This window comes from Coloeus monedula, assembly GCF_965178545.1.
Source record: "Coloeus monedula genome assembly, chromosome: 11".
Classification (NCBI taxonomy): domain Eukaryota; kingdom Metazoa; phylum Chordata; class Aves; order Passeriformes; family Corvidae; genus Coloeus; species Coloeus monedula.
In genome coordinates, this window is record NC_138791.1 from 8,013,330 (window position 1) to 8,027,710 (window position 14,381).

Sequence of the window (14,381 nt, forward strand, 5' to 3'; positions counted from 1 at the left end):
AAAGACAGATACTGTATTTATAAAGTCCTGCTGTTGTTTTAACTGTGTATTTACCACAATGTTCAGACATGCTAAACTCATTTGCTCATAACAGAAGTCACTGGCAAAATGAGGCATTTAATTTGCACTTCCTTTTAAGACTGAAAGACCATCGTTAATGAATTTCAGGCAGCATTACCAACTCACAAATTATCTCAGGTCTCATGGTATTTTTCTTAAAGATGAACATTCCAGACTCATAGAATTATGCAAAAATATCCGTTTTCACTTTTTAAATTACTATTTTTATTCTTTGTTATTGTGGAGGGAAAAGTCACAACACTTTAGAATATTATATATCAAAAAAGGTGAACTATAGTCAGGACTAAGAGAGCTGTTTCATTGTATTTTTTCATATCTGCTGATGCAACCAGTATTTTCTTTAGGTTGGCTGTAAAATTATGGCCTAATAACAACCAACAGAAGAATTGGTTTTAAAGTTAGAGAAGGAAAACATTTTACATTAGCCTTGGACAGTTTGCCTCAGACTTCTGTTTGTCAGTTTAGTCCATGTACTTTGGCTCTCCTAAAACACACATACACACACACCCTAGTCTTTTTAAAAAGCAATATCCAGTTATCATTATTCAGCAATGCTACACTTGATTTTTTTTAATCAATTTTATTTAGTAAGCACACCAGGAGAAATAAATACTAATTATTCCTAGCTACATAACAAAATTGACATGGTAAAGAAAGCATTTAATGACTAAACAGTCATAAATCAACCCTGGTAGGCAGCTGAGTGTCACGGCTGCTCGTTCACTCCCCCTCAGTGGGACGGGCAAGACAACCAGAGGGCAAAAGTGGGAAAACCCATTGTTTGAGGTAAAGCCAGTGTAATATGTAAAGCAAAGCTGTGCATGCAAGCAAAGCAAAATATGGAATTCATGCACTGCTTCCCATGGGCAGGCAGATGCCTGGCTGTTTTCAGGAGAGGAGGGCTGCATCGGGCACAAGAGTTATTTGAGAAGACAAATGCCATGACTCTGAATGTCCTCCCTTCAGTTTGCTGAGCATGACATGATGGGATGGAATATCCCTTTGGTGAATTTGGGTCAGCTGTCCTTGCTGTGCTCCCTCCCAGCCTCTTGTCCATCCCCACCCTACTTAGAGGGTGGGAGCAGAGTGAGAAACTGGGAAAGCTTTGACTCTGTGTAAGCCCTTTTGGACAACAGCTAAAACATCAGCATGTTATCAACACTGTTTCAGTCTGAAATTCAAAACACAGCACCAGACATGCTGCTCCAGGGAAAATTAACTCCATCCCAGCCATACCCAGTACACAACATCATGCTGAAAAAACACCACACAGGGAAACATGCAGAGACCATACCTTCATTTCGATAACTGTTTGCAGAGCCTTCGTCTTTGCTGGCTCAGGCTGAAGTTGGGTTCTTCTATGCAATTCCTGTGGAGGAACACGATAGAAATAAGCTTGACGACTCATCTTCCCATTATTTTAATTGCTCATATGAACTCATTGCAACAAAAGTGGGATGATGAGAAGCATGTAACTCCAAGTGCTACAGGTGCTTCCCTGGCTGTAACCCCCCTGCCATCGCTGCAGTCCCGATCTCATGTTACAGTCAACTCTGCCAGCACATGTGCTATTTCTGAAACCCCTTATCAATAATTCATGTCAAGCGTGACAACCCAGCAAGGACTCTCTTAGTCCAAATACAATGCTGCTATTGCTGCTTAAACACCCAAACTTAATTCAATTGTGTTACTAATTCAAACGCTGCTAAGTGTTAAATCTTTTACAGTCGTGTCTTCTTAATTTTTCCTCTAATGTCTGAAATAAGCAATTTAAAGACATTATATTCAAATTTGACATTTTAAGGATAATAATTATGTAGTGGGCTGATGCAGCACACGCTACAGTAGCAATTACATTTCAGTTTTCACATTTTCATACTGTTTTTTATGCATCTTAATCCACAGGCAAAAGAAAAATGGATTGCATTAGTTAAGACAAAGTTAACAGAACCAATACATACTGGTCTTCATAAAAATAATAATTTAAAACCCCTACAAGAGTATGAAGACAGCATCACTCAGTCTCATAAAACCAGAGCTGTATCTTGGTATGATACATACCAATAAAAAACTCACATAACTACCTGGAAAAAAGTGGAGTAAAGGTGTGATAAAACATTTTCATTTGAGAATTTGGTGATGCTTATTCCCTTCCCATAAACCATCTGAGATTTATTATTAAAAAAACCTGAACCAGGACAGATATAGTCCCATTTCCACTCCTTTGGAGTCCTTCTGCTCTAAAGGACAGGAGTGTCATCCTTGATTGTCTTTATGTCTCAGTTTTTTCTACTGCAATGCTCCACATACACTCCTGAATTAACCCTGTAGCCATGAAAAAGATATTTATGCTTGAGGCCAAGGAGCCAAGGTCACTCACCTAGGTCTTGCCTACCTTATAGCCCACAAGTTTAAAAGCCATAATTTTTTTGTATCACAAACTATCAATCAGTTTCTTCTTCTGTGTAGCAACAAACATATTGCTGATCCACAACTGTAAGAAACAACTGTTCTCAAAGACCAAGTAGCAGGAGTGATTTAATGTATGTTATTAAACTAAAGTCTACTGCTAATAAACATCTTTATAAAATAGATTTTAAAAACATGTGGCCTAATATATTAAAGTATCTGAAAGAGACAAGTTAGTATACCTAACACTAAGTCTGAATGGTTTTTTATTAGGTTAAACATATTGCAGGTACATATACATATATTTAAACTGCACCTAACAGATAACAGTGAACTTATAATTTTGCTTTTATGATTTTTTTCAAATGCTTTAGCATTTATGGAATTCTTTCTGCATTTATGAAATAGTATCTCTGAGTAATCCTTTTTCATTGGTTTTTTTCTTTTAATTTAAATGTGACTCTCCATATTATAAAGAGAAAGAAATCTTTGCAAATCACCTATGCAAGGAATCTCTCCACCACCAGCAGCTGTTTGTCTTAGATCAAACAAGTACCTTCACTGCACAACTGTTTTAAAAAATAGGAGTATGTAATGAATTTGTCATATAGTTATACAAAAGAATAGTTGGCCAGCCATACCACTATCAGATCAGCAAAAATTACAGCTAATTCTAAGACCAGACTTTGCTCCCCAAGGCCATATAAACTGAGCTGGAATATAAACAGGATTCCACACATTGCCCAGGGAGACAAACCAGAGTTTCCACCCCCTTAGCCAAAGATGAATAGACTGCCAAAGATACATATTCCGAGATGTCTATCATAGCATGAAGCCTTGCCTCATAATGCTTTTCCTGTTTGCTTTATGAATCAATCTGATGCTGGCTGACTTAAAAGCTTTTCTTCTCTATCCCTGATGGTAAAATGAAGCAGACTTTAGGATTCTGGAGAAGATCAGAAAATGACTCCCACTTTATTATTTTGTGTGGGTTTTCTTCCAATCAGATTCAAATGTTTGGAGACTCCCACAAGGCTCAGTTCTTGAATTTATGTAGTTCTAGGTATGTGCTTTTGCATTTGGGGTACTTGATTCAGGGATATACTTTGGGGGTACTAATTTAAGGATACAGTTTATGTACATGATACACTGATTTTCTTACTCTGAGGTCATCTGAAGGCTTTAAAATTTGCCTGAACAGCTAAGCAAGAGATATTCTGGAGATTTCAGAAAGTCCTCATAGCCTAAGGAAACCAGATTTTTATCCATTACATCATTTCTGGAATGATGTGGTTTTCCTGTTTTCAATTTCTTTTAATAAAAAGTCCAGAAAGACAAAAAAGAATATGTGGGGGGAAAAAAATCAAAATCTTATCAGGAATAGTTTCTTTTAACCTAAACTTTATTGAATGGAACTCTTGATACTTAAAAGTACTTGTTTCATCATCTCTGCAATGATCAAAGCCTATACTAAAAATCTCTCAGAATTGCAATCATTTAAAAAATTAGATTTTCTTTATATCCCTCTATATGACATCTGCAATTCGTAGTAATTCTGAGCAACCACTTTGCACAGGCAAATTAATTCTAATTCTGTGTAACCAAATGCCTACACCTTGTCTTTCCTGATGATGCTTAGTTGTCAACGTGATTAATGCACCCACACAAAATTGACAGGTAATCAGATCTTCTTCACATTCAATTTACTTTAATAGTCTTTGCTTTTAGACTAAAATAAGTTTCAACCCAAACCTGGCTTTCTCCTTCCGCAGTATTAGGTTAGCATCTTGTATTGGCCTCAGAAGTAAATTTAGCACACAAGTTTAACAATAATTCAAACACCAAAAAAAAAATCCAAAGAGGAGGTAGGTTATATTTATAATCCTAAAACACTGGTGGGAAAATGAATTCTACCCTTTTGTTCAGAAATTGATATGAAGATATTGCAAGATTTTGTCATTATTCACTGGTGCTGAAAATCCCCACTACGTAGTATAATCTGAATCTAATACTAATTACCCAAATAAAAGTGTGGGTTTATCCCAGCTTTATTAAAACATGCTTCATCTCTTGGCTGCAGGAAAGTCAGGGTGCTGAAAACTGATCCTTCTTTACTCTGTTTCTGAAGTATTTTATTAATGTTCCCAAGACATCATGACTGTGTTGTTTTCATTCAATGATACCAACCCTGTAAATGTAGTTCAAGGTTTTACCTTTATTTACACAGAACTGCCTAAAATAATGACACAAAGTGCTAGAAAGGAAAAGATCAGGAAAATAAGCAATTTAGAGATGGTGTGAAACTGTCAGTGTGTTTGCATTTCAACTGGTATGCTTCTACTGATTAAAGAATAGAAGGAAAATGGAACCAAAAACAATAAGATGTTTAAAAATTAACAAAAAATTCAAGACTTCTGAAAAATAAAGACATAAAATCAATAAAACCATCAGAATCAAATAACCACTGGAAGAAGAAAGAAATTATTAAAGAAGGCAGCATTAAAACTGGCATGAGAAACCACTGTCAGTAAATGCAGCTTTTTGCCTTCATAGACAAAATGTACAAATCTGTAAATCACAGCAGAAAATGGCGCAGGAGCTGCTAGTTCTCTCAAACACCTCAAAGCACACTGGTTGCATTCTCCTGGAAAAGAAAGCCTTGATAGTTCTTCTACAGGATCAGCTTGTCTGAACTTTAAAATTTAGACCATCAGTATTTTAGTATTTCGATCAATCATTTAAGTAAAAGCACAGCACTTACCTAAAGTGTCTAAATAGCAGTGTTTCTTCAGCCAAAAATACCATTAGAAACACTGATCAAATTCAATTTAATCAGAATACTAGAAAAATGTAACATACAGGAATGAATTCATTCTTAACATACATCTGCTCTTTTCTAACTCTTCACATCTATACCCAGCCAAAAGAGTCTCATAGTAATTTAAATGAAAGTAGACTTTAAAAATCCTGATCAAACACTTTATCTTTCTGGAAACCATAAACTGACAACACAAAATTCCCATGTCTCTCTCCAGTGTGCAGGAGTAACGAGCCCGGTTATTGGAAAGGTTTTTAAAAATCATGTTACCATGGACTGTCTTTTTAAAATTCACCATTATAGGTATTGGAGCTCTGGGAAAACCTGTTAAAGAAATTTTGTCAAATCCCAACAAGTTTTATAGCTTGAAGAAATGAAAATGTGTATATAAGGACATGAAACAAAAAATTAGAGGAAATGTGAAGAGCTGATAGCTACAAAAGTTCTGCAGAGAGTTTATTTGTAAATTAGGTGTATTTAAATCTCTTAAGTTCTCACAGTTAAGCAAAATACTCGGACGCACGCCTAATTCTCTCGCCATTTATCATTTTAAATAAACAGATATGACTTTTGATGAATATGAAAGAAACTGCATTAATCAGGCACCACCAGCAAGCCATAAGACAAAGGTCAATGGTCCATCACCATGGACAAGTCCAACAATAATCTCAACGGCCTCAGTATTACTCTTGAACAATGAGTCTAACACCACCCCTGGCCTACATTAAAAAACTCAGAGATGTAAAGAGTAGAGGGAGAAAGGAGGAGTTTTTACACCAGTTGAAAACCACCATATTGAATCACGAGCCAAAGTATGTCTTTGCAATGATCAGACTTCCATTTATTCCTGAATTCATGCATATAAGAAGGGCTTATAAAGTTTTACTAACATGCCTAAAGACAGACTATGAGGAAAAATAATCTGAGCATTAAGAAACTCAGCTTTTCTTTGACTTGTATGTCAAAAACACCTTAAGCAACCACGTGCGTTGTCATACTGGAAGAGTGTCCTCTGGCAAGAGACCACATACAAAAGGTTTCAAGTGAAAACACGATTTGGATATGGAGCTTGAAATGCATGTGGGACAATTTAATTTGTAACTGAAAGCACACAGCATGTTTCCTGAAAGGAGCTACTGAAACTCCGCTTTTACCGGAATTCTTGAAAATTTCTTTTCTTTGTAGAAGGAATAAACCTTCAAGGGGATCGTTTCTGTTTTGCACAGTATCATTAATCTCTTTTCCTCTTTCCAAAATTACTTCCCCAAATTTAGGAAAAGGGAACAGTTATTGCTTCACACGTATCTTCAGAAAAAGAAACTTTGATGATAAACAGTTTTCTCACTTTTTCACCATTTTCTTTAAGAACCCATACCAAAACCCCTGAGTGCCTGCAGTAAAGGAATATATTTGTTTTCAGGGGCAGTCAGTTAGAATCAGAAAACAGAAGTTCCAATTGCTGCTTACACTTCTGCAAAGCAAATATACTCTGGAAACATCTTGGCTAAAAAACTTACTCTTCGCACTACACATAAAGCTTTAAAACTGCATGGAAAAATATGCCTTTTGTTTTTTAAAGCTAAATGTTTAAATAGGCATTTATTAATAACCCAACTGCACTAAAGAGAATCACTTACTTTGCAGTAGGACACATCAGTGAAATATTGTTGTGAGTTATAAACCAGGGGATTTTAGGTATTTGGTTTGGGGGATCTTTTTTTAGAAGACTATCTTTTATCACATCTTCAAATTCTTAAAATGTAAAATCCTTATTGTAACAAATCCTTTATGTAATCCATAGTATTTAAAAAATCCTTATCCAACAAATCCATGATTTTAAAGACTTACTTCCACTACTTCCCTCCCATTTAGAAGCTTGAGCACACAAAGAACTTTTTAATAAGGTTGAAAAAGAAAGCAATATCCCATCAGTTTTACAATAAGTGTAACACTAACCATGGAGTAATAATGGAATTCCACCTTAGGGTGTAACTAAGAATAGACTTCCCTTGCTCCTGCCATCAAAAGCATACAGGCAAAGCTTAAAAGGGTAAAGCCACAGCAAAGATTACCAAATACAATCCCAAGATCCAGAACACACAGCAGAGATGCTGCTGTGTGCCAGCTGCACTCTTCATAAATACTAAAGTAACAAAACCATTTAAATGTGGACGGTACTGTGAGATGGGATGTTGCCAGCAGTGCCAACACACAGTGCTTGTGGTATTCCTATAGGCCAGTTCATCTAAGTAGAGGAAAAAAGTTTTCCAATAGCTCTTCCCATATTCATACAGCTAACCTCCCAACAGTTTCCTTAAACAAGCTGAAACCTAAGAGTTCTGTCCTAGAAAAATAAAAAGACAAAGGGTGATACCCTGTTTAGTGCTTTCCTCACCTTCCAACCTACAGACACACCCAGCAATACTTGTTTAATTTCAACTCTGAACCAGTGCTCCTCTTCAGCCTGACTGCAGATGCAAAAACAATTTAAATTATTAAATTAAGAACTTCTCAAATGGCAGCAAAACAGCCCTGCCAAAACCAGAGTCACACTCAACAACTGGAAGCCAGAAGTACTACATATTTCACACACTTGCTGCACAGATCTCATAAGGTTACTGAAGAATGTGTTAGCTGGTGTTAACATGCACAGAACTTCAAACATGCTGTTCACTTTTCTGGTAGAAATCCTTTTATAAACTTAGCATTGATAAAACATCAATCACTAAACAGCCTGAATCAGCCCAGGTGAGTGCTGGCATTCCCTGTGTGATGTCCATCCCCATGTTGCAGTAATACTTCAAATTGATTAGCATGGGACTTTCCAATTTTGAAAAGCATAGTGTTATCTACTAATATCCATACTTATTAATGGATATACTGGGGTTTTATTACCTTTTCTAGCCTACCCTTTCATGTCTCATTTGCCTTCATGTGGACTTGGTGAAATCACTAGCTAAAATAACTTACAGGTTTGATTTACAGTTCTGTAATTCTCCAGGAAGTGCTTTTCTAAATATGGGTGGGTTTTACTCACATGCATTTAAAATTACTGCTGGCTTAGGCTATTTAGTATTTAATCAGCAGTGCCAGCAAGCATCAGAGTTAATAAGACTTCAAATATGTAAGTTCATTGGCTCTGTGGTACAGCAAGGTTTTTTTAAAATGCAAATAAAATTTTGTGACTGTATTTGTGGTGTGTGTCAGGGGCCCATATTGGGACCAATACAATTCAATACCTCAATCAGTGGGACTGAGCACACCCTCAGCAAGCTTGCAGGTAACACCATGCTGAGCAGTGCTGTTGGTATCACTGAGGGAAGAGATGGTTCAGAGGGACAGTGACAGGCTGGAGGAATGTGCTCCTGGGAACCTCCAAGGGCAAGGTCCTGCACCTGGGTAGGGGCAATGCTCAGTATCAGAGCAGGCTGGGTGATGAACGAGTGCATTGAGAACAGCCCTGCAGAAAAGGAGTTGGAGATACTGGTAGATGAAAAATTAGATATTGTTTTCTGACAAATATGACAGTTATCATATCGTCATGTAACAGAACGTCAAAGCTCTCAGTTAACAAAATTATCTCCCCTAGATATTCAGAGAAATGTCATCCCTACATACCCAGGTGTTCTATATAGCTTTTAGGTTATGCAAATGTATGGCAGAGAAGGACATGAGAGCACTAACCTAAAGAGATAAGACAGACAATTTTTCACACAATTTGGGTGTTGGGCGTGCTTTAGCAGGTGGAAATTTTGTGGTTTTTTTAAAAAATAAACTTGTAAACAGCATGCTTTTTAACCTAAAGCTAAAATGTTATGCTTGCCAAAAGAACTCACTGAACCACAACCTTACTAAAAAAAGAAAGGAAGAAATTAATTTGCATTGACTTAAAAAAAAAAAAAAATCCTATTTTTGGATCTCCCAGAAACTGAATTCAAGGCACCCACCAATTCACTGCAGCTCTGCCTATCAGTTGAGATTTGCCAACCAAGTCAGTCTTTCTCAAGAGGGAAGAAGTAGTGGGTAATGTCTAAACATTTCAGAATGTAGAACACTTATTTCACTCTGAAACTAGCATTCTGCAGAAGAGCCCGAACCCAGTATTACAGGAACATATTAAAATCAGAAAAATAAAGCTGATTGTATATGAGAATATTGGAGTGAAGCAAACAACACCAGTGTCCTCGACAACAGCCTTGCTGCACAGACTGTGTGCTACCACAACTACAGAAAAGAACTGTTCAAATCACACAGGAAACAACCTGCACAGGTAGTTATCATCACCTAATTGAATATTTATCATTCTATGAAGTTTTTCAAGAGTCTGCTGAACTGAAGCTCACACATCAGTGCACCATAATTTAAAAAAAAAAAAAAAAAGAAAGGAATAAAATCCACTTAGCACCTGCTCCAATTCTTTTTCCATTGCCTGGGAAACTAAGTGTTGCTTGGTAACTCAAATCCATCTGTTCAAATTTCCTCTTTCAGTCTTCCCTTTTCATCAGAACAGAAAAAACCCAGCCCTTAACTGAAAATATGATCAGAAAAAAAAAATCAACCAACATATTTTATCACTGCATAAAAGATACAACAGATCCTTATCTGTTTTGAAATTACAGCAGAGTGAAAAGTATCTGATACTGTCTCTTAGAAACAACAACACATCAAAGATAATTTTTTTTTAAGACTGAGAAATTCTTTATTTTATTCCTTTCCCTTACTTCAGGGCAATACAAGCAGCAAGACACCACCTTCTCACACAGTTCAGAGACTTCATCTTTCCTGTGTTTAAATGCTGACATGAATACCTATAGACCAGGGGCTGAGGAACAGTTTAAAAACTACTTCCCCGTGCAGCAGTACTCAAAACAAATGCTGAATACATAGATACCACAAATATCCAAATGCTTATTTTTTTCTAGAGATGGAAATCAAAAGAATCTCCACTGAAATTACTGCTGTTATCTGTTGTGAATTAAAGACAGACCTTAAAGGAGAATTTTCAAAACTTTGGAAATCCATGGGATGATCTTTGCATAGGATAAGACTGGAAAACAGGAAAACGGAAAAAACCTGCATGTTGATGTAGGATACTAAATTCTGTACAGAAAACACAATCACATGTATTTAAAAAAAATCTACCAGGTTACAAAGTGGCAGCAATGGCAGCAATAACAAAACCACAGTTATCTACACCTTCCATGTTTTACATTTTTTAGGCACTAAACCTATGTCAGTATAGGTAGGGGGTTTGGTTTGTTTTGATAACTTTTGGAGCCCCTATTGCAGAAGGCCTGAATACAGCAGGTACAGTTGCAACATATAAAAGTGCCTTAATATGCTGAGAAAAAAATTACATGCTATGTATTATCTAATTTCTCTATCTTTTCAAACTCAAAAACTTGGAATTACTGCTATTATAAATATCTTTTGTCATATTTGTTTCAGAAGAGAGACAGTCAGCTCAAGGGCTTTTCAGAGTAACACTTTGTTTCAGGAGAACTTTATGAAGAAGAAGGTTTAATGTTCTCTCCTGCTCTCAGCCAGACTGTCCTTTTTCAGAAGAAGACATTCTTTTTTTATGTGGAGCACAGGACAATGTAATGCTCATGACCAGGCCAGAGTTACTGCAGGGACCTCAATTCATACCCTAGAAGGAACTTTCTCTTCTTTACCATCTCTCCTTTCTCTTGTACATTGAAATTAGAGCTTAACTTAGTCTAAGGCAAGAACAGTATGCACAGACAAGATGCCATCAAACCTTTCAAGTTCTGGTTCAGACACTGAAGAATATGTAAAAGGCAGAGGGGTTATAGCAGCCAAAAGTCTCAACTTAAATATTTTTGAACTTCCAGAATAAAAAAGTCTATACATAAATAATGAATTCCTCCCCCTTGCAGGATTTGCACATATTGATCAGCAGCATTCTTAAATAGACATCTACACAGACCTTTACATACCTGTATACATTTCATACAATGTTAAGTATAGGTACCACAACAGTTGCTGTTCCACAGAATGAGCATTTTTAATCATCAAAGTGGCAAACTTCCCACTGTACGTAGGAAACCAGAACAATTTCTTCAGCCCACAGCCTGTTCCTTTCTGCTCACTGGACAGTTATGCCAGGCTGCACACCACTACCATTTTCATTAAAAACTTGTAAGTCATCGCTAATCAAAAGACCACGTGCACACCCCCTCTGTGTGTAAAAATACAAACACTTCCCCTCTGTAAGCAGACACATCCTGTCACTAAGTCATTCCAACAGCATTTTGATAATCCATTAAATCTACTTCTCATTTTAAGGTGGGAAAGTAGGTCAGAACACACATTCAGTGTTCATACAGAGCTACCTCATCCACCCAGTCTGACGATTGCACAACCCTGGCAGTGCCACTCAAGAACTGTTTCTTCATTGGGACAGTGAAAGACAACTCATGGGACACCTTATGTGCCAGCAGTAATCAGGACCCACACTTTTAGGAACCCGCAGTGGGGCCTCCTTCCAGGATCAGGAAAGCACACACAGTGCTCCCCTTCAGCTGAACAGCCTCTGAGCAGCACAGGGGATACCCTGCACTGCTCCCCTGGGGAGTATTAATAGCAATGGATTCCTTTACATGAAAGCTGATTCAGGCTTCTTATTCGCACGAATTGGATGAACAATTCTAACTCATTATTTATGAAAATATTTCTAAGCTAGAGAAATTATTTTTATGCCATTTTTATTCAATTAGCTTGTGATCCCCATGACAGGCAAATATCAGTTCTCATTACTGAACAGAGATATGTAAAATAGAAACAGAATTCTCAACATGCTAAAAGATTGCTGTTAAAGTCATTTCAGTCAGTAAGCTGTTTCTTCAACGTTTGTCTTACGTTAAACATGTTCTGTAGTACAACTACTAGCTAAAATTCCACTTCAGAACACTTTTTGCCCCCCACAAATGCCAAAAACCTAAAATATCAGCAATGCAAATGAGAAAGGATATACAATACTATAAGCAAAATGACCAATATAAGTGTTGGTCTTCTCCATTCTAACTACATGAAAAAGATGATTTTTATACAACTGTCAAACTACGTTCAGTTTGACAAGGAAATGTGCAACAGCACAGGTTGGCAGAAGATCCAGAGTTACTATGGAGATTTGATTTTTAGAGTTTCACTTCAAAAGAGCAATTATCTTTGGAAAACACAATATGTTGCTAAAGAATCCTAAGCCATAAAAAGAAAAGCAAATCTGAAAAATTCTTGATCCCTATTTAGCACTTAATAAATGCATTAATACCTCACAGTCTATATACTACTGACAAAATTAGCACAATGAAAATTTGTAGGTAAGTGTGTACCAAATGAATTCTTTTCAGAATATTTTATGACCTAAAAGAATAGAAAACAGAGAAAACTTCAGTCTGTGTGCTGACACATGGATTATGATATGCATAACAAAGGAGAACCAACCTTTTCCTGACTTTTAATTACAAATAGGTTTCAAGAAACGTCTCACAGACATTAATAATATAGCTCTGAAATAGCTGAGCGAAAAGTGGTAAATAAGTAGAAACTACAAAATTTCACTCAGTAGTTCTTTGCCAAGTCTCCACTTTAAAGACCACTGTATTTTAGGAGATGAAATAATTTTATTTCATCATTTAGTCTTAAGCCCAGTTATTAGAAGATAAATATTAATGCTGTTAACTCGCTGCTTCTCAAGTTAACAGAAACTTTCTATGCAATAGAAAAGCTGCAATAAGCTATCACCCCTTGCTTAAATATATTTGTATTTTATCCATCCGTCAATTCTTACACTTTTCTCCTGATACTTCTGTTAGGAGTTAGGCATCTGTTAATGCTGACACTTCTCTTTAGGGATTCTGTAACTCATACTGACTATTCTTTTCTTTCCATTCTCCCTTCACACTACAGAGCAACAACTCTTCACCCCAACACCACCTGAAATGTTTGATTTCACATTTATTTCATCTTTCTTTCTTAAGTTTTTATAGACTTAGAAAAGGTCAGCCCTAACAATTCTTTCAAATGTGGCAGGTTATTTTCTATGCCTTCCCAAACACCCCTGTGAGGAATTTGATCTAGGCCTTCTGTAAAGCACTAGGGAGCTTGAATCTGTCACTGGTTTAACCACACAGGACTCACTGAACACACCAAATCTTCACACTAGGTATAAATGCCATTCATACACGTTCCATAGTTTTAATTAGCTGGTTAAGCTACATTTATAAGCTCTCAGCAAGTACAGAATGCACCATATTGTCACTAAAAGACAAAAAAAAAATCTGCTAAGTTACCCAGCAAGTCTATGAATTGGCAGATTTTTATAAATTTAAATATAGCAGTAGGCTGATAATAAGCATTACCCAAGCTCTACTGACATCAGATAAAGCTTATAAACACAGACATTTTGGCACAAGATAATTCAAAACAAAGAGTTCTAAATAGTTTTAAGGTTAAAAACTATAAGATGTAGGTTAACTGTACAGAGAAGAGAGAAACTGCGTGAAGTTAGAACTGAAATCTAGAGAGTATAAAAAGTTAGCTGGTGGAAAATTGCCAGCTACATATCTCTGTTGACATATTACAGAAACAATTTATTTCATAGTTTACTTACTGCACTACTTCTTGGTTAAATACTATCTGGTTATTTACAGCTCTCTATGGACTCTCACAATAGAGTCAGGCAGATTTTCTAGGCCCTTATGCCTTACCACACAGCCTCCATTTTCAAATCACTTCTTCACATACCCTGCCAATTGATGGACTTATCCCACAAACGTCAAAAATTCTTGGCATCAACTCCAACCTAACAGCAATATCTTCAGGAACAGGTCCATAGTCAGTACCTCAGCCTGCTAAAGGCTCCCTTTACATGCATTATTCATTTTCTGTTTGGATATTGCTCTGTGCCTTTTCTCAGAAGGCTGGATTTCAAGGCTGAACTTTGGCTCTCAGCAGGTCTCTTTGAACCCATGGTTCGACTCTTTCCTTACTTACATCAGCGCAAGCGTAACTCTAGTCAGGGACATCACTGCAGCAAAGTCACTGCAGA

The 14,381-nt window shown here is 36.7% G+C and overlaps 1 protein-coding gene across 1 annotated transcript in view; it reads right to left on the reverse strand.

Moving 5' to 3' along the window:
• ERC2 (ELKS/RAB6-interacting/CAST family member 2) overlaps nt 1-14,381 on the reverse strand; it is a gene marked incomplete at both ends in the record, with an annotated part of 345,331 nt that overhangs the window by 272,652 nt on the left and 58,298 nt on the right. The window contains one exon of the mRNA XM_082289123.1: nt 1,376-1,450. Coding sequence (XP_082145249.1) covers nt 1,376-1,450 — 75 coding nt within the window. The remainder of the gene's footprint in view (nt 1-1,375; nt 1,451-14,381) is intronic.